The sequence below is a fragment of the Oratosquilla oratoria genome, chromosome 43, assembly GCF_046742065.1.
Source record: "Oratosquilla oratoria isolate Oo_2021 chromosome 43, ASM4674206v1, whole genome shotgun sequence".
In the NCBI taxonomy this organism is placed as follows: Eukaryota; Metazoa; Arthropoda; class Malacostraca; order Stomatopoda; family Squillidae; genus Oratosquilla; species Oratosquilla oratoria.
The window spans coordinates 24,758,581-24,783,602 of NC_134819.1; the positions used below are offsets into that span (position 1 = coordinate 24,758,581).

Below are 25,022 nucleotides of genomic sequence, written 5' to 3' on the forward strand. Positions count from 1 at the left end.
TCTCTCTCTCTCTCTCTCTCTCTCTCTCTCTCTCTCTTCTTTCTTTCTTTTTCTTTCTTTTTGGTCCAGACTCTGTGATTTCCTGTCCTCTTGTTACTGACTTACAATGTTCCCTGGTTGGTGTTTGCCTTCCTTGCCTCTCGTCCTCTCTGAATCTCGGATTCTCTTTTCGTCTCCTTTGATGTTCTTCCCTTCCTCCCTACCTTTCTCCCTTCCCCTCCTCACTTCCTCACTTCTTGTCTTCCTGTTTTTTTCTGTTTTCTTCTCTTTCTCTCTTTTTTTCTTCTTCTCTTCATCTCTTTCTTCCATACTCACTTCCCCTCTTCTTTTCCTCTCTCTCTCTTCTCCTCTCCCGTTTTTTTTTTTTTTTTTTGTATTTTACCTTTATCATCATTCCTTTCATGTTCTTACCATAAGAACTAAAGCCAGATATTACTTGGCTGCGGACAAAAATATCGTCTTTTTCCTGAGTATTTGGAAGCCTGGGCAAGTATCAGTCACTCGTAACCCCAGGGAATCCAACGTGAGTGCTCGTTAGGTCAAGGTTGGATCGAAACCAGGTTGACACAATTCTTATACCTACCATTAATTCGTGTTGTTCTTGTTCTTGTTCTTGTTCTTGTTCTTGTTTTTGTTCTTGGTGGTGGTGGTGGTGGTGGTGGTGGTGTAGAGTATTGTAGTGAAGATAATGTTGATGGTGCCTGACAGGAATGATGATGATACTGATGATTTTACTGTTTCTCCTTAAACACTGCCATATGACGAAATATCCTAAAGATTGTGTGTGTGTGTGTGTGTGTGTGTGTGTTTACTCTTATTAGCGCAATTATGCCCATACCCATCATGGCCTTGCAAAAGTATCGAGGTTCTCATACAGTTAATACACTCATACTTTCCTATTATTTTATTTATTCATTTATCTATTTATTTATTTTATTTGTTTATTTGTTTATTTATTTTATCCTATTTTATCTTTATCTTATTTTATTTATTTATTTTATTTTATTTATTTATTCATTTATTTATTTTATTTTACCTATTTATTTATTTTATTTTTTTTTCTATTTATTTATTTTTTTTTATTTCTATGAGACTCCTACCCTCCATTTATACTTCCGAACACTATCACAATCATTTCGCGTGTGGCTTCTTCCTCTTTCCTTTCTTGAAGAAATTTTCCCAAAATCTCTTTTATTCCCCCAAAGAGGCAACATTCTTTGCACGTGTAACGCTCTCCTCCACTTACAAGGCACGGAATCCGGTGCAATCTTCAAATTACAAAGTCTACGCCGACCATCCCCATTCCACTCATCCTCCTCCTCACCCTCCTCCTCACCCTCCTCCTCACCCTCCTCCTCGGCCTCCTACTCGACCTCCTCCTCACCCTTCTCCTCGCCCTCCTCCTCCTCGGCCTCCTACTAGACCTCGTCCTCGACCTCCTCCTCACCCTCCTCCTCGACCTTGTCCTCTACCTCCTCCTCACCCTCCTCCTCGACCTCCCCCTCGACTTCCTCCCCACCCTCCTCCTCGACCTCGTCCTCGACCTTCTCCTCGACCTCCTCCTCGACCTCCTCAACCTCGTCCTCAACCTCCTCCTCGGTCTCCTCATCGACCTCTTCCTCCTCTTCGTCGACCTCCTCTTCGACCTCTTCCTCAACCTCCTCGGCCTCCTCCTCAACCTTCTCCTCGACCTCTTCCTCACCTTCCTCCTCGACCTCCTCCTCACCCTCCTCGACCTCCTCCTCACCTTTCTCCTCGACCTCCTCCTCCTCACCCTCCTCGCCTTCCTCCTCCTCGGCATCCTCCTTCTCCAAGGACGACTTCCGCTCTTCCCCTCCCTTCCCCTTCTGCCTCCCTCTATGTCTGCTTTACATCTCTCCCTCACTTATGTTCATATAATCCCGGCATTATGATAGCAGAGGGGAGTAGCGGGGGGCGGGGCTCCGCTTGAGTGGGTACGCTTGCGCGTGTGTTGTGTGTGTACAAGTGCATGTCTACTTGTGTATGTTTCCTTGTGTGTGTATGTGTGCGCGTGCGTGTGTGTTTGTGTGTATGTGTGTGCGTGTGTGTGTGTGTGTGTGCGTGTGTGTGTGTGTGTACACGTGAATGAATTAACGTTTATCGATATACGGCTATGCATGTGGTGTTGTGTGTATGTATTATGCATATACCCATTTATATAGTCGGAGATATTGGAGATAGAGAATTGGGAGAAGGAGGAAAGAAAGGGAGGGATAAGAGAGTAGATGATTTCTACATTTCTCTGAATGTAGACTTTTGATTTGGAACAGAATACGAAACATAATGTACCCCTCTTTCTCTTGTACAATACCAAGCCTTCTCCTATCCGCAGGGTGAAAATACTCTCCTAAACAATATATTCTCTTGTTCAGAATTCTCACGAATTTCCCACGCGATCCGAATAATACGAGGTAGAGGTTCTGCAGAATCTCGAAGCCTACAATGTGTTTGTTATCTACTTCCTTAACCCTTCTCAGAAAAAAACAAGTAAATAAATAACACAGACGCCACATGAAGTTAATGTCTAAACATTCTTTTTCTTCTTCTTCTTCTTCTTCTACTTCTACTTCTTCTTCAACTTCTACTTCTACTTCTACTTCTTTTTCCTCTTATTCTTCTGCTGCTACTTCTACTTCATCTTCTTTTAATTTCTTCTTCTACTACTACTACTACTACTACTACTACTACTACTACTACTACTACTACCTCTACTACTTCTTCTTCTCCTTTTATTTTTTTCCCTTTCAATTAGTTACATGTTCAGTAGAGAAAGGTTTTTGGCATAAAGCAAGTTCTGGAATTCATCAGGAGTGTAGGATGTAGGACAGAGTGAAATGTATCAAAAGAATACGTACGTGAAAGTGAAACAGGACAAAAGAAAACAAACCGAAACAAAATGGAAAAATTTAATCAAATAAAATCAGATTACATGGAAAAGGGAGGGGATGCATTACAACAGAGCTCTGGTTTGTGTGGTCATTTCAGTACAATTTCAAAATTGGAACAGGGTTACAATTCAACAAAAATAAATCTGTGCCAGGAGCGAGGGTATGGTCGGGGTGGAGGTGTGGTTGGGGTAGGGTGGAGTGAAGGTGTGGTAGGGGTGGAGGCGTGGTTGGGGGTAGGGTGGAGTGAGGGTATGGTAGGGGTGGAGGTGTGGTTGGGGGTAGGGTGGAGTGAGGGTGTGGTAGGGGTGGAGGCGTGGTTGGGGGTAGGGTGGAGTGAGGGTATGGTAGGGGTGGAGGTGTGGTTGGGGTAGGGTGGAGTGAGGGTATGGTAGGGGTGGAGGTGTGGTTGGGGTGGGATGGAGTGAGGGTGTGGTACGGGTGGAGGTGTGGTTTGGGTAGGGTGGAGTGAGGGTATGGTAGGGGTGGAGGTGTGGTTGGGGTAGGGTGGAGTGAGGGTGTGGTACGGGTGGAGGTGTGGTTTGGGTAGGGTGGAGTGAGGGTATGGTAGGGGTGGAGGTGTGGTTGGAGCAGGGTGGAGTGAGGGTGTGGTAGGGGTGGAGGTGTGGTTGGGGTAGGGTGGAGTGAGGGTATGGTAGGGGAGGAGGTGTGGTTGGGGTAGGGTGGAGTGAGGGTATGGTAGGGGTGGAGGTGTGGTTGGGGTAGGGTGGAGTGAGGGTATGGTAGGGGTGGAGGTGTGGTTGGGGTAGAGTGGAGTGAGGGTATGGTAGGGTTGGAGGTGTGGTTGGGGTAGGGTGGAGTGAGGGTATGGTTGCGGTGGAGGTGTGGTTGGGGTAGGGTGGAATGAGGGTGTGGTAGGGGTGGAGGTGTGGTTGGGGTAGGGTGGAATGAGGGTGTGGTAGGGGGTGGAGGTGTGGTTGGGGTATGGTGGGGTGGGATTTAGTGTGTGCATAAAGCCTGAGGTTTGTGGGGTTAGGCCAGGCTACTTTGTCCATAAGGTGCATAGATAGGAAGAGAGGTTGGGGGTGGATGGGAACACAAAGGAACACAAAGGAAGAGCAAACAATAGCAGGCCTACTGGCGCTAACGAGCTTGTGTTTACTATACTAAGCTACAATTAAGAAAATAGGGTATAGAAGGTGAACTAACACTACTGCTACCACTATCCTATCCAATTACAATTAAATGCCGGGCTGTCAGATCTTTTATTGCAAGGATAATATTCTATTTGCGGATTAGAATCTAAGTATTTATCTAGGCGATTTTTTAAATGTTGTCTGTTTTTTTCTCCCCCCTCCCCCCTTCATGCACTCCCCCGGGCACCTGTTACAAAAGGATAGTGTGTTTTTTGTAAATGTATGAGTAACTACGAGGAGATGTGATACTAAACAGCCTGGCTCGTAAATTCTTGGAAACATTGTGTAAACCGTCAAGGCACGTTGACGCATAGGTTACACATGTTCTGCTTTGTTTATCTTTTCATTCTTTAATATTCCTGTTTTATATTCATGCGTGAATTGTTCATCTTTATGTACTTAATCCCCGTTTTATGTTCATGCGTGAATTGTTCATCTTTATGTATCTAATTCCTGTTTTATATTCAAGTGGGAGTTACACATATTTATGTATTTATTCGTTTAATAATTCAGTTGCTTATTTTATTCATACATCAGTTTATACATTTGTGTTTCACTTTTTTTTTTATTTGGCCGTTCATGTACATTTGATAACCTGTTTGATTATTTAGTTATCTTTTAATTTATGCTTTTGTTCCAAAGCGAAAGAAAAACCCTTTAAATTATTTCGTTTAATTCAGGGAGTGGGTTGTCCTTGAAATTAATAGATTCGCCTGGCGGCATCCAGAATGTGCACGTGAATCGAGTATGGAACGAAATTATATGCCTCATAAGTCCATAACGTTTCTTCTTCTTCTTCTTCTTCTTCTTCTTCTTCTTCTTCTTCTTCTTCTTCTTCTTCTTCTTCTTCTTCTTCTTCTTCTTCTTCTTCTTCTTCTTCTTCTTCTTCTTCTTCTTCTTCTTCTTCTTCTTCTTCTTCTTCTTCTTCTTCTTCTCCTTCTCCTCCTCCTTCTCCTTCTTCTTTTTCCTCTTCTTCTTCTTCTTTTGCTTCTCCTCCTTCTCCTCCCGCTCCTCCTCCTCCTCCTCTTCACCTCATAACTTCTTCGATGTCCTCCTCCTTCATCCCCCTCAACCTCAACTGTATCAAATACGTCAGACGAGAGCCAGAATAAAGCCTATACATCACGCCACTAACCCCATCAGGTCTTAACTTCTTTCCTACAATCACTCTCCCTCCTTTAACTAAATAAAATTGTCCAGGGTTAACCAGCATACAGCCTTTTAAGTGCGTCACCATAGAGAAGTAGATTAAGTCACCGTAATTATTAACAAATCGCAACATTAATATTAATACGATTATCATAGCCTTTATCTGCGACAGAGTAATCTGTTGGTGAATAATTACAATGTAGTGGTATCTTTTCATATGATTAACGTAGTCATATATTCATTCGTATATATTGTTTTGTATGTTTGTGAGTTTATTCATGTATCTATTTGGTTAGGTTACTTATTTATATATTCATTTGCAGAAAAACCTGAAGATGTCTTGATAGACGAAAACGTTCGGATTATGTTTCTTACTAGTGGTTTTTACTGTAAATCAATTTTCACGTGTTCCTGTTATATATTCATATATTAATCTAGATCTGGACTTGATGTGGACCAAAAGGTCATCTATGGAAATGTTGCTTTCACTTTCACTTTTTAAGTTCCTGCGTTGTATTGTGTTGTATTCAGTTTCGAAATGTTTAATCCGTTTGGACACACACACACACACACACACACACACACACACATATATATATATATATATATATATATATATATATATATATATACATATATATTTGTTGATGCAATCCACGTGTGTGATATTGTTGAGACCTCCAATTTTGGCTTTGCCTTTCGTATTCGACCGAAGTATTGCATTTGCATTTGTATGGAAGGTGTTCTGCATTGTAATCATGGAATTATATCAGATTTGGCTTTGCGTTTATTCATGAACAAGGCACATACGCACGCACGCACGCAAACGCATACAGTACACAAGCGCACACACACACACACACACACACACACACACACACACACACACACACACACACACACTTACATATATATATATATGTATGTATATATATATATATGTATATATATACATATATACAAACGCACACACAAACAAGCAAGCATACACACAAACGAGCAAGCACACACACACGCGCACAAAGACACACACACATACACAAACGAACAAACACATACACATACACACACACAGCTGTATAAAATTGTATAACAGCACGAAGATTAAACATATGAAGGTCTGAAGCTCACTGAAACGCAACTCCATATCGACTAATGAAGCATTCAGAAGGCTGAATCTTCGTTGAGGCGGGCGTTTCCTTGAGCTCCACCGAAGACACGCGCTATGAAAGCTTCAAACCTAACAACCGTAGCTTCTCTATTCCACTTGTTCCCTCTCCATGCTCCTCTGACAAGCTAAACCATCCCACTTTGTATCTGCAAGGTATGTCTTCGTCCATACACGTGAAAAAAAAAAAAAAAAAAAAGACAGATCACTCGAGCTAAGTTGGGGCTTCTGGCCGGAAACAGTTATGATTCATTTTCATATTTCTGTTGCTCATAATTATGACCTCCATCCACCACCCACACCGTTCTTCGAGTCCCACTCAATTGCGAAGATCATAAACTCGTTTAATGTGGACTATATCTCCTGACGTGGCAGACACCAAGACTCTAAGAGACCCACACTACATTTCCGAGAGATTGAGCGTGACTGGTGCGTCTTAAATCTTCAAAGAAATCACAGCTGATTAAACCACAAAGGGGTTTCTGTAAGCTCAACATAACTGTCAGGATTTTAGCAAGAACAAAATCACTAAAATCACTGAAATAGATGAGATGCTTTCGTTGGTAGAATAACAACTGCAAAGAAAACAAATTAGACAAGAAGTTTGATTTTTATGTTAAATTACCAGTCCTGATAAATGTATTATACAAAGCAATATGACTGTCATTTGCCCAGGCTATTTTTCTGAGTACATAAGGCAAAGGTGAAGACTATCTTTAATTGACAGTCTCCTGGTGTAAGAACTTGGAATTAGAAAGTAAAGTTTACACGCTACATTTATGAATATATGTTTGACCAATAAATCAAAAATAAATAGAAACAGATGCCCTACTTCTGTCTTCAGCTGAATCACATCAACTGAAAGACAAAAAAAAAAAAAAAAAAAACTCACCATGACAGCAAAGGGGGCTTGACTGAGATAGGCTTAATTTTCTCGACACGGGATTAACCCCCACGCATTCTCATCTCTTCTTTGCGTTTCCCTCACCACTATCTACCCCCACCCACCCGCCCCGTCAACAGACTTTTCCCCCTCACCTCCCTCCCCTCTCTCTCTCCCTTGTGAGCTACGCTTTTATATACACATTCCCCTCTTTTCTGGGCACTCGTCCCTTCTTTCACTGTCGTCTCTTACACGCTTTGCTAATGGCACATTCGAAGATTTCGACTGCGGTACATTGAGACTCCGCTTCTTCGGACTATTTGACTTCTGAGGTCTTTCGCGGGGCCACCCAATGAGCCCAGTAGTGGTTACCTGACCCCTAGTTCGAACGCCATGTCATCTCTCTCTCTTTCTCTCTCTCTCTATCTATCTCTCTATCTACCTATCTATCTACCTTTCTATCTCTCTCTCTCTCTCTCTCTCTCTCTCTCTCTCTCTCTCTTTTTCTCTTCTTAACTCTCTTCATCACGGCTTTTACGAAAGGATCCTTTACGTCAGATTATTTAAGTACTTCGTCCGGAATCTTCTTCCTTTTACTCCACATTCTTTGGCCACGTGTACACTCATGTACACTCGTGTGCGTACATGTGCACAACTCGCTTTGTAGCCGTTTTGTTCTCAGAAGCTTTTGAGCTGGAAGGCAGCAGCCGCCGTTTCTGTCGTCGGCTCTCTTCGTCATGGTCAACAGCTTCCTTTACTCTTCCTCCTCTTCCTCCTCCTCCTTTTTCTCCTCCTCTTTTTCCTTCTCCTCCTTCTCCTCCTCCTCCTCCTCCTCCTCCTCCTCCTCCTCCTCCTCCTCCTACTTTTCCACCTCTTTTTTCTCTTTCTCCTTCCTTTTCCATTTTCTCCTCCTTCTCCTCCTCCTCTTCTTTCTCCTCCTCCTCCTCCTTCTCCTCCTCCTTCTCCTCCTTCTCTTCCTACGTTTCCTCCTCTTTTTTCTCTTCTTTCTCCTTCCTTTTCCTTTTTCTCCTCCTTGGCCTTTTCCTCTTCCACCTTTTCCTCTTTCGTACCTTCCTCCTCTTTCTCCTCTTCTTTCTCTTCCTATTTCCCTTCATCTTCCTCCCTTCCAATCTCCTCTATTTCTCGTTTTTGCTCAGACTCAAAGTCGTGGCACATATTTTTTTTAATCGAAAGCTGTTTTCTTGCCCTCATTATTCTTTTTCTTAATATTTCATTTCCTGTTTCAAGTCCAGTTTTCATTTAAGTCTTCTCCATACTCTTGTGCAAGGTTGTATTCCAAGGTGATAATAAGGATCAGATAATGACTAAAGGAATATAGAAAGGATTTTATTTATAACGTAACCATATCTGTTAAACAACTGATACATGAACAATATATTGATGACTTATTGTGTAATATTATAATGATAAATTGTGATTGTGTGTGTGTGTGTGTGTGTGTGCGTGTGTGTGTATGTGTGTGTGCGTGTGTGTAAGCTCGCGAGTGTACGTGTTTCTAAGCCATCCTATGACCGACCACATAACCTTGTGGCTTCTTTTTAGGAAAGACATTTTTCTTAGACCTTCACCAACCATTTGTCAGATTTATCTGAACCTCTTTGTCAGTCACATTCAACGTTTCCTCTCCTTCAACCTCCCTTTGTTTCCTGTCCCTCTCTTTCCCCTTCTCTTCATCAATAACCCCGAGTGTGACAAGATGTAAAAAGAGAAAGAGAGAAAAAGAGGAGACAACTGACTTTAAAAACAAAAACAAAAAAAGCACCACGCCAGGCATTTGTCAGGAAGATGTACACATTCCCCCTCCGGTCTACGGTCATGTCTCTGAACCTGACTTACCTACAAACCTCACCTTCATCTCCCCCTGCCTGTACACAACCCCATTCCCCCCCACTCCGACCCATCGGAGCATGACCGACGTACGCGACGAACATCCCAATGGATCAAGTATCGCGGCGGGTTTGGCTTCTTGAGACGCGGCAGTCTCGAAGGTTCTTGGGGAGAGTCTTGGGTGACTATGAGCTTCTGTCTCATGAGCTCAATGAAGACTCGTAACAGGTGCGTGAGATCCTCTAACGCGCATGCGTCATGGTTTATAACAGGTTCTCAACGAGAAGGTACTTCCCCCTTCCCTCCCACTCCCCCACTCCCTCCCCCGTCCTAAGGAGGGAGTCTAGGGGTTCTAAGAGAGGAACTGGGACAACAGATTTATAGACTAAAGCTACTGGAATGTTATTCTTCGTGCAATCTACAAGCCTACAGATACTACGACCTACATAAACATTAGGACATCGCACATTATTGGTATTACAAATGAAATTAATAATAAAGACGAGTACTCGTAGTTACGAGTCAGGCAGACTAGCAAAGGTGAGAGGAAAGAGTGGGGAAGGAAGTGGAATTTTAGGGTGTGGCGAAATAAAAGTGCTACAGGGTGACAAAAAAGATTGAGAACTATTTTTTTTTTGGGGGGGAGGTGCGTAGACGCAGTTGAGAGGAAGTGGGGGGAGGGAAGTTGATACGCCCCCCGTCCCCCCTCCCCCTTTCCCTGGCCCGCACCGATCCACCACGCGGAAGGAAAGAGAGGGTGGAAGTGGGACCCGCGGATCCAGTCCACATGTCATGTGGATTTCACCACCAGCTTCCCGTACCCTGTCACCATCCATCCATCCATTCCTCACCGCCTTCCTCCTCCTCCTCCTCCTCCTTCTCCTCCTCCTCCTCCTCCTCCTTCCCCTCCTTCTCCTCCTCCTCCTCCTCCTCCTTTTCCTCTTCCTGCTTTTTCTTCGCTTCCTCTTCTTCTTTTTTCCCTTTCCTTCTCATCTTCCTCTTCCGTTTCCCCTTCCTCTTCCTCTTCCTCTTCCTTTTCTCCTCCTTCTTCCTTTTCCGCTTTCCTTTCCTCTTCCTCTTCCTTTTCTCCTCCCTCTTCCTTTTCCCCTCCCTCTTCCTGTTCCCTGTTTTTCCCTCTTTCTCTTCCCCATCCTCTTCCTCTCTCCCTTCCCCTTTCTCTTCCTCTTCCTCTTCCTCTTCCCTGTTTTCTCCCTCTTTCTCTCTCTCCCTTCCTCTTCCCTTTCTTCTCCCTCTTCCTCTTCCCCTTTCCTCTTTCTCTCTCTCTTTCCCTTCCTCTTTCTCTTCCTCTTTCTCTTTCCCATCCTTTTCCTCTTCCCCCTCCTTTTTCTCTTCCTCTTTCTCCTCTTTTCTCTCATCCTCTTCCTCACCTTTCTCTTCTTCTTTCTCTAATTTCTCTTCTTCCTCTTCCTCTACCTTTTCCCAATTTCACTTCTTCCTCTTCCTTTACCTCTTCCCAGTTTCTCTTCCTCTTTCTTTCACCCCTCCTTCTCCTCTTCCTCTTCTAATTATTCATTTTTCTTCTTCGTCCTCTTCTTCTTTTCATCTTTCCTTTATTTTTCTTCATGCCGCCTCCTCTTCCTCTTCCTCTTCCTCTTCCTATTATTCTTCCTCATCGTTTCTCTTTTTCTCTTCCAGTTCTCCCTGATCCTCCTACTCTTCCTCTTCCTCTTCCTCCTTCTCCTCCTCCTTTTCCTCCTCCTCCAGCTCTTCATCCTTCTCCTGGTCCTCCTCCTCCTCTTCATCCTTCTCCTATTCCTCCTCCTCCTCTTCCTCCTCCCCTTCCTCCTCCTCTTCCTCCTCCTCTTCCTCCTCCCCCTCTTTCTCCTCTTCTTCCTCCTCTCTTCTTCCTTCTCCTCCTCCTCCTTCACCTCCTCCTCTTCTGCCTACTCCTCCTCTTTCACTTCCTCCTCCTCTTCTTCTACCCCTCTTCCTACTCTTCATCCACCTTTTCCTCCTCCTACTACTCCTCAACCCCTCCTTCTCCTCCTCTTCCTCCTCCTCCTTCTCCTCCTCCTCTTCCTCCTCCTCCTCCTACTCCTTCCCCTCCACCTCTTCCTCCTCCTCCACCTCCTCCTCCTCCTCCTCCTCCTCCTCTTCCTCCTCCTACCCACTACACTTGCCAAATGTAGTAAGATCGGGGCCCCTTCCCCCTGACGCCCACTTCCGTACGGTGAGTTACTGTGTCCGTATTTATATCCTCCTTACTCATCCCCGCCTTGGTCAACCCCCTCGCCCTGTCCCCCCCCCCCGTCCCCTCTCCCCCTCTCCCCCTCCCCTCTTCCTCCTCGGTTTCGCTCCCTAACGTACACTTTATGTAGGCACGCGAGATTCCTGCCACTTGGGTATTCACTTTTTTTTTTTTTTTTTTACTTCCACTTTTTTTTTTTTTTTTTTTACTTTTTTTTGGCTTTTTATTCCTTCTGTTTTTTACTTCTTCATTTTGTTATTCTTTACTTTTTTCTTCTTCCTTTTTTACTTCTTCCTTTTTTTATTCTTTACTTTTTTCTTCTTCCTTTTTTATTTCTTCCTTTTTTTCTTATTCTTTTTAATTTATTTTTTTATTTATTTTTCTTTTCTTTTTTTACGGGTGTCAGCCTCAGTGGTGAGTGAGTCATACTCCCCCCTGCCTTCTCGGCCTTGAATAGGTAAAGAAGATGGAAGTGAGGTCTTACGGTCTTCAGGCTTCTGGTGAGATTTCTCAGGAAACTCTTTTAGCGGTGACGGAAGTCAAGAGTTTCCGAATTGGGGCAGGTTAGGGTTAATAAAAAAAAAATCGTGAAATTATGATTTTCTGCCTCATCATCCTCTTCCTCCTCTGCTTTCTTGTCATTTCTCTCTTCTCTTTCCTTCGTCTTTGTGTTTTCATTACTCTTTTTTTTTTTTTTTTATTCTCTCCTCCTTTTACTCTTTTGTCACTTTATCTTATTTTTTCATTTTCCTCCCCTCTTTTGTCCTTTATCTTTCTCCTCTTCCCTATTCTTATTCTTTTCCTTTTCCTCTTTCCTCTTCTTCTTTTTCCATTTCATTTTTGTTTTTATTTTTCTCCTCTTATATTTTTTTCTTCCTTAAATATTACTGCCGCCAATTCCTCCTCTTCCTCTTTCTTTCTCTCTCTTCTTCTCTTTTTCTTTCTAATATTTCCTCTTTTTTTCTCTCTTTTCATCCTCATCCTCAAACATTTCTTCTTAAATATCACTCCCACTTCTTCCTCTTCTTCCTCTTCCTTTTTCCTTCTCTTTCTTCTCCTCCTCTTTCTCACTCTCATATTTTCTCCTTTTTTTTCTCTTTCCATCCTCCTCAAACATTCCTTCTTAAACATCACTCCAACGTCTTCCTCTTCTTCCTCTTCCTTTTTCCTTCTCTTTCTTCTCCTCCTCTTTCTCACTCTCATATTTTCTCCTTTTTTTTCTCTTTCCATCCTCCTCAAACATTCCTTCTTAAACATCACTCCAACGTCTTCCTCTTCTTCCTCTTCTTCTTCTTCTTCTTCTTCGCCTCGCGGAGTTCAAGTCAGTGAGTCTTCGGGGTAGCCTACGTCAGATGGCTCGTAAAGGAGACGGAACTGGGACTTGTAGGCTCATTTCAAATACATTACGTCCCGGCCGCGTGGTCTTACACTACGAGGGACAGGGGACGGAAGACGGGGGACGGGGGCGGGGGCGGGGACGAGGCGAGGATGGGCGGGGATGGGAGGTCATGCTCTTCGTCTTCCGGGCTTTCTGGACCTCCGCTTGCGTACGATTGAGATAGATTTTCACCAAAACCTAGGCGGAAATGATTAGAATTATCCACTGGGTTCTTTGTGTCTTTCTTTCTTTTTACGTTTTTTTTTCCTTTTTTTTTCCTTTTTTTATTCGGTGTCCCTTTTTTTGATCAGGTTTTTTTTTATGATTTTTTTTACATTTTTTTTCTCATTTTATTTCTTCATCTCTCTTTTATCATTTCTCTATTACCTAGTGTCCGTATCTTGAATGCAATTTTTTTTTTTTTTTTTTTTTTTTTTTTTTTTTTTTTTTTTTTTTAACGTCCTTCCTTTCAGGGTTAACATTTTACTCAATCTTTCGCGTTTGTAATTTTATCTGAAGCTGACCTTTGCATTCGCCTCCCAATGCCCGGTTTTGGGTTCGAGTCCAACGGATACTTGTAGCTACCCTACCAGTCCAAGCAAATACATATCTGTACCCTTAAAATACCATTATCCATACGTACGAGTATTTTGCATTACTTCAACATACTGCTACAAACACACCCATGTACAAACACGTATACACACGCACACTCATATATATATATATATATACACACATAGTATTACATATAAGCATAGACGCATGTGTGCGTGAAAAAAAAAAATATATATATATATATATATGTAGTCTTTATTCCTCCATCTTTGTCACCTGCGCGCGTTCGAGTATTCAACCTCTCTCCTGACGAAGTTCCTCTCTCTTCCTCTCCAGGAGTGTGGTCACCGTGCAGAGTGGAAGGAGACCTCAAGGACGGGCCTTCCAAGATCGACAACCCCGACCTTCCTTCCTTCAAGGACGTTCCTCAAGTTTGGAGTCCCCATCGAGGTGAGTGAAGTTTCGACCCCCATGGAGTGTCTGAGCCATTTGAGTACTCCAGTCCATGGAGTCATAAGTGTTAACGGAATGTTTAGAGTCAGATTAGTTCTGTTGTGTTGTGGAGTACTTCAAGACACGTCTATGGTTTTGCGCAGAAGCAGGACACATGCAGGACTTTAGGACTCCAAGGTACTCTCGTAGGCTTGTTGCAAAGTACTCCAAGTGACCTTCGGGACTGGCGTACTCCAAGCCCATAGCTTGGAGTCATGAAATTCTCTAAGACACTTCCTTTGTCTTGTGCTGTGGAGTATTCCAAGCATAGGGTAGTGAAGTTGTTGAAGCCGCTGTTCGTGTTGGATTTCTCCCAAAACCACTTTAAAAGGGTAGTGAAGTTGTAGTGAGTTCTCCCAAAATCACTTTAATAGGGTAGTGAAGTTGTAGTGAGTTCTCCCAAAACCACTTTAATAGGGTAGTGAAGTTGTAGTGAGTTCTCTCAAAACCACTTTAATAGGGTGGCAAAGTTATAGTGAGTTCTCACAAAACCACTTTAATAGGGTAGCAAAGTTGTAGTGAGTTCTCTCAAAACCACTTTAATAGGGTAGTGAAGTTGTAGTGAGTTCTCCCAAAACCACTTTAATAGGGTAGTGAAGTTGTAGTGAGTTCTCCCAAAACCACTTTAATAGGGTAGTGAAGTTGTAGTGAGTTCTCCCAAAACCACTTTAATAGGGTAGCAAAGTTGTAGTGAGTTCTCTCAAAACCACTTTAATAGGGTAACAAAGTTATAGTGAGTTCTCTCAAAACCACTTTAGTTTGTATTGTGTACCAAAGCACTCCTTTCCCCTTCCGTGGTGCAGAGATATGAAGTAGTTCCGGCCACGCATTTGGCATCATGTGGCGGAGTGTTCCAGGTTCGCTTAATTTGTGTCATTCTGTGTCTGACCTCAGAGGCGCGTTTGTGTCGTCTTCAAGCCTAGTGAACTCTGTCGAGCAAATGTGGAATAAACATCTTACACCTTCACAGCCCCGAGGTTCGTCTAAGCTAATAAAATCGTCAGACGTCAAAGAGGTTCAAATTTTTAGCATGACCGCAAACTAAGACGCAACTTTAGCCTAAACGCAAACTAAGACGCAGGTGACATAGGCCACGTAGCACAGAGTAAAGTCAGACTTCCTGTTAGTGAATTGAAGTACAACCTGTACTTCTTACTTGAAATACTTCCACAGTAGATATACTACATCATCATCTCGAGTGAGAGAAAAGGTCAAACAGTTCTTCAATTTAGCAACAGGAAGTCTGTCTTTTCCCTGTGCTGCGCGGCCTGTGTCACCTGCGCCTCAACTTGACCTTAAGCTTAAAGGAGACATGGATGTCCTTTTGGTCAATAAATGGTTTAGGTTTTCCAGAGTTGCAGGTGTCTGCTGGGGAAGCAGATTCTCTGAGGGGAAAATCTAATGTCAAGCTGTCCTTAGAGTAAAGGACACACTACAGCCCTTGCACCACCATCTCCATCACCATCTCCACCACCATTTCCTCCACCATCTCTATCACCATTTCCTCCACCATCTCTACCACCATTTCCTCCACCATCATCTACACCACCATCTCCACCACCATCTCCACCACCATTTCTACCACCACCACCTCCACCACCATCTCCACCACCATCTCCACCACCATCTCCATCACCATCTCCATCATCTCCGCCACCATATCCACCACCATTTCTACCACCATCTCCACCATTTCCACCACCATTTCCACCACCATCTCCACCACCATCACCATCATCTCCACCATCATCTCCACCACCATCTCCACCACCATGCCCACCACCATTTCCACCACCATCTCCACCACGATTCCCTCCACCATCTCCACCACCATCTCCACCACTACCTCCACCACTATCTCCACCACCATTTCTACCACCATCTCCACCACTATCTCCACCACCATCTCCACCATCTCCACCACCATCTCCACCATCATCACCATCATGTCCACCACCATTTCCACCACCATCTCCACCACCATCTCCACCATCACCACCCTCTCCACCACCATCTCCACCACCATCTCCACCATCACCACCCTCTCCACCACCATCTCCACCACCATCACCACCATCTCCACCACCATCTCCAACAGTATCTCCACAATCATCACCACCATCACCAACATCACCACCATGTCCAACATAATCACCACCATCATTTTCATAATCATTTGTCTTCATTACCACTACCTCCAGTGCTATCTTCAACATAATAACCACCACAATCTCCACCACCATCTCCACCACCATCTCCACCACTACCTCCAGTACTATGTCCAACATAATCACGCGCCATCATCTTCACAATCATTTCCGTCATCTCCACCACTATTATCACCAACTCCATACCCATTACATCCATTTATCATTTCTCTCATTTTCAGTCACCGTTTCCATCATCACATTCTCCAACACTATCGTCATCATCATCATCATCATCATCATCATCATCATCATAACCATTATCCATACTTCTATTTCCATCACCACCGTCTTGCACAATCCCCACATCTCCACCATCTTTACCGTTATCTCCAACACCATGCCCACCACCATCTTCACCACTACCTCTTCTACCACCAGCACCAACATTTCCACCATCATCTCCCCCACCATCATTTCCACCATCATCTCCCCCACCATCATCTCCACTAACATCTTCACCACCACCATCTCCACCACCTTTATTCCACCACCTCTTCATCCACCATCTCCATCTCCAACACTCCATCTCCACCACTCCATCTCCACCTCACCAGTAGAGATCCACCCACCGACCTCCGTAATTTGATTTCCACCTCCGCACTCCACTCTCCTACTCCACCTCCACACTCCTACCTAGCACGCTTCTTCTCCACACCATAAGAAAAATTTTACCCCAGGAGGCGCCTAACTGCTCCTTGTGCATGGGAATTAGTTTCAGCTGTTGTTTTTATTTGCCTTTAGCGAGTCAGCTCTCTCTCTCTCTCTCTCTCTCTCTCTCTCTCTCTCTCTCTCTCTCTCTCTCTCTCTCTCTCTCTCTCTCTCTCTCTCTCTCTCTCTCTCTCTCTCTCTCTCTCTCTCTCTGTGTCTCTCTCTCTCTCTCTCTCTCTCTCTCTCTCTCTCTCTCTCTCTCTCTCTCTCTCTCTCTCTCTCTCTCTCTCAGGAAACCAGAATAAAATCGTAAAATAGCCACACTCTCAAGTAGGTTAACCCAGGTACTGTCGTCAGATGATTTTATTCAATTGAGTAAAACCTCAAGAGGTAGTTGAAGGGTTAACCTGCCTTGTCATTAGCTTCATTGCGTTGTTGTCACGGTCATGTGCTGGACCGATTCGGGTTTGTTGCTTAGTGTCACTGTTGTCACTTTGCCAATATATTCTTTTTGTGGTTGGTTTCGTTGTTTTCAGCCCTGTGGTTTGTTGTCACGAAAGGTCATCGTCGGCCATATTTTCGTCGTCGTCATCGACGTCGTCGTCGTCGTTGTTGTCGTTTCTGTACTTTTTTTTCGTTATCATTGTCGTCATTGTTACAGCCATCATCTTCACCGTCGTCGTCTCGGTAAATATTCTCGTCTGTCTTACCATCATTAACATTCTTCTCGTAGTCATTTTTGTTGTGGTTTTATCATTGTCATTAATATTTCTATCATCTAAGTGACAGACTTCAAGAATTTTTTTGTATTTTGAAAGATTCCGAGAAATCTTAATCCAGGGAGCTTCTGGGATCTCCTGGTAAGTTTCGATAGCCTCTGATGGCTTCTGATGGGTTTTGATAGCTTCTGGTAGCTCCTGAGAGTCTTCGGGAGCTTCCGGAAGCTTCTGAGACTCGCAACTAGGACCTTGAAACTCAATACCCAATTCGCGTTTTATACCCTCACCCATAATGTTTGATATGTCTTTTCTTAGCCGGAGAGTTACTTAAAGGAAAAAAAAATCCTGAGCGTCTTCGGGAGCTTCCGAAAACTTCTGAGACTCACAGCTTCATCTTCGCAACTAGGACTTTGAAACTCAATACCCAATTCGCGTTTATACCCTCACCCATACTGTTTGACGTATCTTTTCTTAGCCGGAGAGTCACTTAAAGGAAAAAAAATCTTGAGAGACTTCGGGAGCTTCCGGAAGCTTCTGAGACTCACAGCTTCATCTTCTCAACCAGAACCTTGAAACTCAATACCCAATTCGCGTTTATACCCTCACCCATAATGTTTGACGTGTCTTCTTTTAGCCGAAGAGTCACTTAAAGGGGGGAAAAACTAACATAAATCTTAGGAGAGCGTCACACTTGGGTACTGGGATCTTTAGGAGGGAAGCTGTTTGGATAGTGGTTCTGTGTAATCTTAGTGCTTGATGCCAGCAAGGGAGATAGACGGTCTCAATTCCCCCCCAGAGAGTTCCGACAAAGACATCAGTGCCCAGTCATCTCGCAGAGTGGGTAATGGTTGAAACGTTGCAAATAAAAACATAAATCATGACTTGAATGAAAGACCTAGCCCCTAGTGAACTGACGTTGAGGGTCGTTAATGGTTTTACCCCTATTAGGTCAGAGGGACCACCCTGCAGACGAATAAAAACTACCGGGAGAGTGCCAGGACAAATTCTTTGAAATATAGCATCGGAGAGTAGACATTTAATGATGTGTACGTTTAAAGACAGATTGAATATTTTTAAAAGCTCTGCAAAGGTATTCGAACCCTGACCTGTGCGTGCATAATCACGAAGCTAGCGTCTTGGCTTCCTGATTATGCACGCATAGGATAGGGTTCGAATCCCTTGGCAGAGCTTCTAAAAATGCACATTTAATGATGATTATTCCAACCACTTACTCCTGGGGTGGATAGCAAAAGTGGCTGAAAGTCGTCCTTCGTTAGACAGAACAAAATATCTAAAGCACGTTAGGTAAAATACTAACCCCCTCCTTAGCACTTTTATTCCTCGTTTCTTCCTCCATCCCTTTCCTTTTCCTCTTCCTATTCCTTTTTTCTCCCTCTTAACTTTCTGTTCATTTCCTCACCTTCTTTTCCTTCCATCTTCCCTCCTTTTCCTTCCATTCTTCCTTTTCTTCCATCCTCTCCCTTTCTTCTGCTTTCCCTACTCCCCTCTTTCACTCTCTACTCACTTTTCCCTCTTCCCCTTCTACCTTTCCACTCCCTTCCCCTCTCTTCCTTCCCTCTTCCCCTCTCTCCCTTCCCCTTCCCCTCTCTTCCCTCACCCTATCCTCATTTCTCCCCTCGTCACTCTTTGTGTTTCACCCTCTCTTCCCCCCCTCCCTTCTCCCCTTCTCTCCCCCCTTTTCCCCCAACGTCTCTTCATTTCTCCTTTTCCCACTCTCTCTCTTCTCTCCCTCTCATCCTTTCTTCTCTCCCCTTCTCTCCCCCCTTTCTCCCAACGTCTCTTCATTTCTCCTTTCCCCACTCTCTCTCTTCTCTCCCTCTCATCCTTTCTTCTCTCCCCTTTTCCCCTCTTTTCCCCTCATCCCCCTCCCTCCCCTCCTCTCCTCTTCCTTACGGCACTGAGTTTGGTGACCAGTGTATAAACTCTATTCTGTCTAACAGCGTGTGATTCCACAAAATGGCCGAAGAATTAGCTAAACTCACATTTACTCGTACACTACGAGTATCTCGTACTAGCAACAAGACCCAGGGGAGATGTCACATCGCAGCTTTTACCTAAAACGATTACAGACGATTTCATTCGGCTGAGGAAGACCACAGATGTAGTGGCTGTTCTTCCGGGGACTCTCCTGCCCCGGCATTTCCCTAAAACGATTACAGACGATTTCATTCGGCTGAGGAAGACCGCAGATGTAGTGGCTGTTCTTCCGGGCACTCTCCTGCCACTGGCATCTATAGCTGACCCAAAACAAACGAGACCCTAAAGGGAAACAGACCAGCTGGTGTTTGCTCTCGACGAATCCAATTTCGTACAGCATGACTTGGCAATTTCCGCTTTTGCAAACGCGTTGTGCTCTACTTCAACCCCCCCCCCCCTCCCTCCGACATGGATTTCCTTTACTACTGTTTCAGTGTTGTCTACTAATGATTATTATCTTCATTATCATCATCATTAGTATTAACATTATTGTTATCATTATTGTTATCATTATTTCTATTATTATCGTTATCATTATTATTATATCATCATCATCATCATCATCATCATCATCATCATCATCATCATCATCATCATCATCATCATCATCATCATCATCATCATCATCATCATCATCATCATCATCATCACTTTTATTTTTTTCATTTTTACTTATCTATTTTTGTTATTATTATTATTATTTTTCTTTTTTTGTGTAGTAGTAAACATAACAAAAAGCCTTTCTTCACTTGAAAGGGGACGTGGCCGTATTAGAGCATACATTCACCCTACACTTATCCCTCACCCATCCAAAAATTCATCTGTTACTCCCCGTGGCTGTCACAATGTTCGGTTCAGAAGCAGTGTAGCAAGGCACAGCACTTCCGTAGCAGAGTCTGACAACCGGAAAAACACCTTTCCATGAATCTTATCTACCATACGTACCAGACTAATCCGTGTAAAACAACTACATCCTTTTTTTTTTCATTTATGTAGTTGTACTACACGTGCATTCCTTCAGTATAGCGATACACTTTCTTTCTAGAACTGTTTCTCCCTGTGTTAGACACTCCGCATGGCAAATATCTAGCCCAGGTGCATTGCCAGCTTTCATCTATGTCAATGCTCCTTTCTTCTTCTTCTTCTTCTTCTTCTTCTTCTTCTTCTTCTTCTTCTAGTTCTAGTTCTAGTTCTAGTTCTGTAATTTGTAACCTCTCCCATCACTGTCATTGTCTTGACAACTCCCACAACCACAATCAAAACTCCCTATACTCCTCCACGTTTACAAACTCTCCTAAATACTACCCACTCCCACCTCACTTTATTTTCATTACTTTACTTTGCATCTGTCTAATAATAATACTATTCGAGAAGATTTTATCAGTAATCTCAAAAGCCATTACCTTTGCACTTTCCCCATGTTTTTTTTATTTCTATTTATTTATTTATTCTTATCATGCAAAGAGCATATTTTGCCAACAGGATTTCTCTAGCGAACAAAATAATTTTTGTTCTTTGATAAACCTCTGCTTTAATGAATTCATACTTTTCTGCTTCGACTAAAATAGGTTCTTTTCATTATTGAAATACGATACCATACCACTAGCTAAAATGAAATCTGTATTGATAACCAACCGAAGTTGAAAAAAATGTAACAAATACGGTTTAACGAAATTTCAAGATACATAACACAGAAAATGGCAACAATCGCAAAAGAAAACCGAAAAAAAACAGATAAACAGTTCCCATTCATTTAAAACGTTTGATGACGAGTCCATAAAAAAATTACCACAGATACTGCCATACGTACGACGGCACACAAATTGTAACGTTCGTGAAACTCACAGACGTTGATTAGCATACATAGAAAATATACATACATATACCAACGGCTATTTCCCCCTTACAAGGGAGGTAGCCAATAAAAAACAAAGGTATAAAATCCACGTATGGCAGACACTGCCATACGTACGACGGCACACAAATCGTTGAAACTCTCACAGACGTTGATTGGCATACATAGAAAATATACATACATACATATACCAACGGCTATTTCCCCCTTACAAGGGAGGTAGCCAATAAAAAACAAAGGTATAAAATCCACACCCACCCAATACATCCTCACACACTCCATTCCCATCCACCTTTTTCCATCCCTCTTATCTTGGCTCCTCCTGGATGACGGGTCATCCCTGCATCTCGCCCATTGCACTGGATCAGAGGCAGTGTAGCAAGACGCAGAAAATATAGATAATATTGTAAAAATACTAATGGCGAGGAATTCTTTTTGGCTGGATTAAAAAGCCTAGAACCAGAGTAAAGTATAATCAGATCATAATCAGAAGTTCATCTAATCAAAACACTGCTTCCCCCCTCCCTCTCTCTCTTTCTCTCTCTCTCTCTCTCTATATATATATATATATATGTATATATATATATATAACTATTTATCTATATATTTATCTACCTATCTACTATCTGTCTGTCTATCTGTTTATCTGTCTACCTACCAATCTATCTATCCATCTGTCTATTCATCTGTCCATCTATCTATCTATTTATCTATCTATCTATATCTATCTTTTCATCTCTCTATCCCTCCCCTACCCCCCCCTCCCAACCATGGAACTATCCTTAAACTCCCAATATCCTGCTAAGACCCACAGTGAGTAATTCCAGGTCACAACAAAAAACAAAGAAAAATGCGCCTCATCCAGCCTAAGACCAATTAGCCTCGCCTCGCCTCCAGGGGGACCAAGAGTCTGACCAGTTTCCAGCGTCTCAACTCAGGTCATTGTTGTCCTGAAGATGTTTACGTGTATTATCCGAATCATTGAGATGGAACTAAAAAAAGGATTGCATTAAAGAGGGGAAAAGATAGAGAGAAGATGGAAAGAGGAAAGGTAGGGAGGAGAGAGGAAGATGTAAGGAGAAAGGGAGAAGAAAGGAAAGAGGGAAGAAAGTGGTAACAGAGGAAAGGAGGTGATGGGAAGAGAAAGAGAAAGGAAGAAGAGAGAGAGGGAAGTGAAGAAAAAATAGTAAAAAGAATAAAAGTAAAAGAAAGTAAAGAGTAGGAGAGAGAGAGGGAGGAAGGGAGGGAGGGAGAGAGGGAGGGAGTGAGAGAGGGAGAGAGGGAGAGAAAGCGAGGAGGGGAAGGGGAGTGGGGAAGGAGAGACGGAGTACGAGTAAGGGGGAGGGGGAGGGGGGAGGAGAAAGAAAAATAGGGAACATAAACATTGTGGTTGTTCAGTGGCGTTGCAGACTCCGTGTCTTGTCGTACAACTTTACCCTTTTCCTCCTCTTCCTATCTTCTTCTTCTTCTTCTCTTCCTCCTTCTTTCCCTTTTTTTTTTTTTTTGTCTTCTTATTCTTCGTCTTCTTCCTTTTTTCTTCTTTTTTATTTTTTATTTATTTTTATTTATTTTTATTTTCTATATTATCTTTTTGTTTCTTCTTCTTCTTCTTCTTCTTCTTCTTCTTCTTCTTCTTCTCCTCCTTTCTCGTTTTTTTTTGTCTTCTTCTTCTTCTTCCTTTTTCTTTTTATATTTCTTTCTATTTCTTTTTATTTATTTTACTTCTTCTTCTTCCTCTTCCTCTTCTTATTCTTCTTCTTCTTCTTCCTCTTCCTCTTCTTATTCTTCTTCTTCTTCTTCTTTCTCTTCCTCTTTCTCTTCCTCTTTCTCTTTCTCTTCATCTTCATCTTTCTCTTTCTCTTCCTATTTCTCTTCCTCCTCTTTTTCCTCTCAATCCTCCTCTCCCTCCTCCTCTTCTTCCTCCTCTCCTCCTCCTCCTCCTCCTCCTCCTCCTCCTCCTCTCCTTATGCTCCTCTCCTCCTCCTCCTCCTCCTTCTCCTCCTCCTTCTTCTCATTTTCTTCTTCCTCCTACCTAGTCCAACAGGATTTGTTTCTTTATTTATATCACTTTTGTACAAGTTTCAAGCAGCGACTGCTTGCCTGTGTAAATTTACATTAAACTAAACAAGTTTCTCACTAAATTTACTCCTAAAGGGATTTTCTTTTCTTTTTTCTTCTTCTTCTTCTTAGTCCATTTCTCTTTGACTTTTTTCTTTCATTTTATTGTTGTTTTCCTTACTCTTCGGGTATCATTAGAGCGTAAGAATTTTTTTCCTTTTTTTCAATTTTATCTAACCTCTGTCACTTTAGTTTATCTGTCATTCTTCAATGTTTCATTTTCGTTTTTTCATTTTGTCCTTTTTCTCCTTTTCCAGTTCTGTCTCTCTTCGTTGTGTTTTTTATTTTTATTCTTTTATTCTCGTTTGATATTTCATTGCAATAATTCGTCTTTTTATTTATATGTTTTTATTCCTTATTTTTTTTCTTCCTTCTATATTCTTTTTTACTTCTTCGGTTTCTATTTCCTATTTCTCCTAAACTCAAAAGGACAGGGTCTGTTCTCTCTCTCTCTCTCTCTCTCTCTCTCTCTCTCTCTCTCTCTCTTCCTCTCTCTCTCTCTTTTCCTCTCTCTTTTCCTCTCTTCCTCTCTCTCTTTCTCTCTCTCTCTCTCTCTCTCTCTCTCTCAGTCTTTCTCTCTCTCTCTTCCTCTTTCTCTCTCTCTTTCTCTCTTTCTCTTCCTCTTTCTCTCTCTCTGTCGGTCTGTCTATCCCTGTTTCACTCTAAGGTCGCACCTTGTGTTGATTGGGCGCGTCACAGCTGACCCCCCCCCCTCCTCCAATAAACGTACGGGGGGTGGAGGCGGAGGGGGAGATGGAGGGGGAGGGGGGAGAGGCAGGGGGTCGGAGAGGGAGCAGGGCACCTCTTTCGGAAACGAGGGGTCCTCCTGGTGAGAGGCGATGGCAGTTGATAAGAAGTAATGTCGAAGCAATGAAACGTGACTCGCTGGTAAAAGAGGAGAAACATGTGCGGTTTATGGGTTTCTGTCTGTGTGTGTGTGTGTGTGTGTGTGTGTGTGTGTGTGTGTGTGTGTGTGCGTGTGTGCGTGCGTGTGTGTGTGTTTGTGTGTGTGTGTTTGTGTGTGTATGTGTGTGTGTGTTTGTGTTTGTTTATATGTTGCCTACGTTCATACCCACTCGTTATATATATATATATATATATATATATATATATATATATATATATATATATATATATATATATATATATATATATATATATATATATATATATATATATATAATTACTTGGTGTTTGTGTTTTCTAATAAGCCAGTATCTAATCAATGGTGCTTAAATGACTACAGTGCTTTGGAGTGAATGAGATATTCTTCATTCACGACTTTTTTCATCTGGATAGATAAATAAATATCTAGATAAATACATAAATTTTCAAAGTTGAAAAGATGGGTGGGGAAATAAGCCAAGATGGTTTATGAAGTGATTTATTGCCCTAATATTGCTTCCAACATGACTCTCATGTCAGGTAAAAGCATATGACCTGAGCTGCGGGTGTTTACCCAATTTATACCCGAAACTCTTCTGGTCCCTCTGGGTCCAACACCTTGACAGACAAAGAAAAAAATCCCTTTAGCATTAGTGTTTTCATTGGCACTGACGTAAACAGCTTCAATTGTTTTTTTGTTTTTTTCTGATATTGAGATTCTTAGCCTTGCCCAGTGAAGAATGTGTTCGTTTCTGTCTACATGTGCCGGGGAATTTGAGGTTCTGTGGATTCTAAGGTTATTTCTGTTTTGACCCAAACGTCTCTTGAAACATCGACCCAA

The 25,022-nt window shown here is 42.7% G+C and overlaps 1 protein-coding gene across 26 annotated transcripts in view; it reads left to right on the plus strand.

The window, feature by feature from the left end:
• LOC143021915 (uncharacterized) overlaps nt 1-25,022 on the plus strand; it is a 1,014,474-nt gene that overhangs the window by 593,198 nt on the left and 396,254 nt on the right. For all 26 annotated transcript variants that reach the window (XR_012966019.1, XM_076179768.1, XM_076179769.1 and 23 more), the window contains one exon: nt 13,593-13,706. Coding sequence is in view for 25 of the 26 variants with exons in the window: in XM_076179768.1 (XP_076035883.1) it covers nt 13,593-13,706 (114 nt within the window). In the remaining variant the exon portion in view is untranslated. The remainder of the gene's footprint in view (nt 1-13,592; nt 13,707-25,022) is intronic.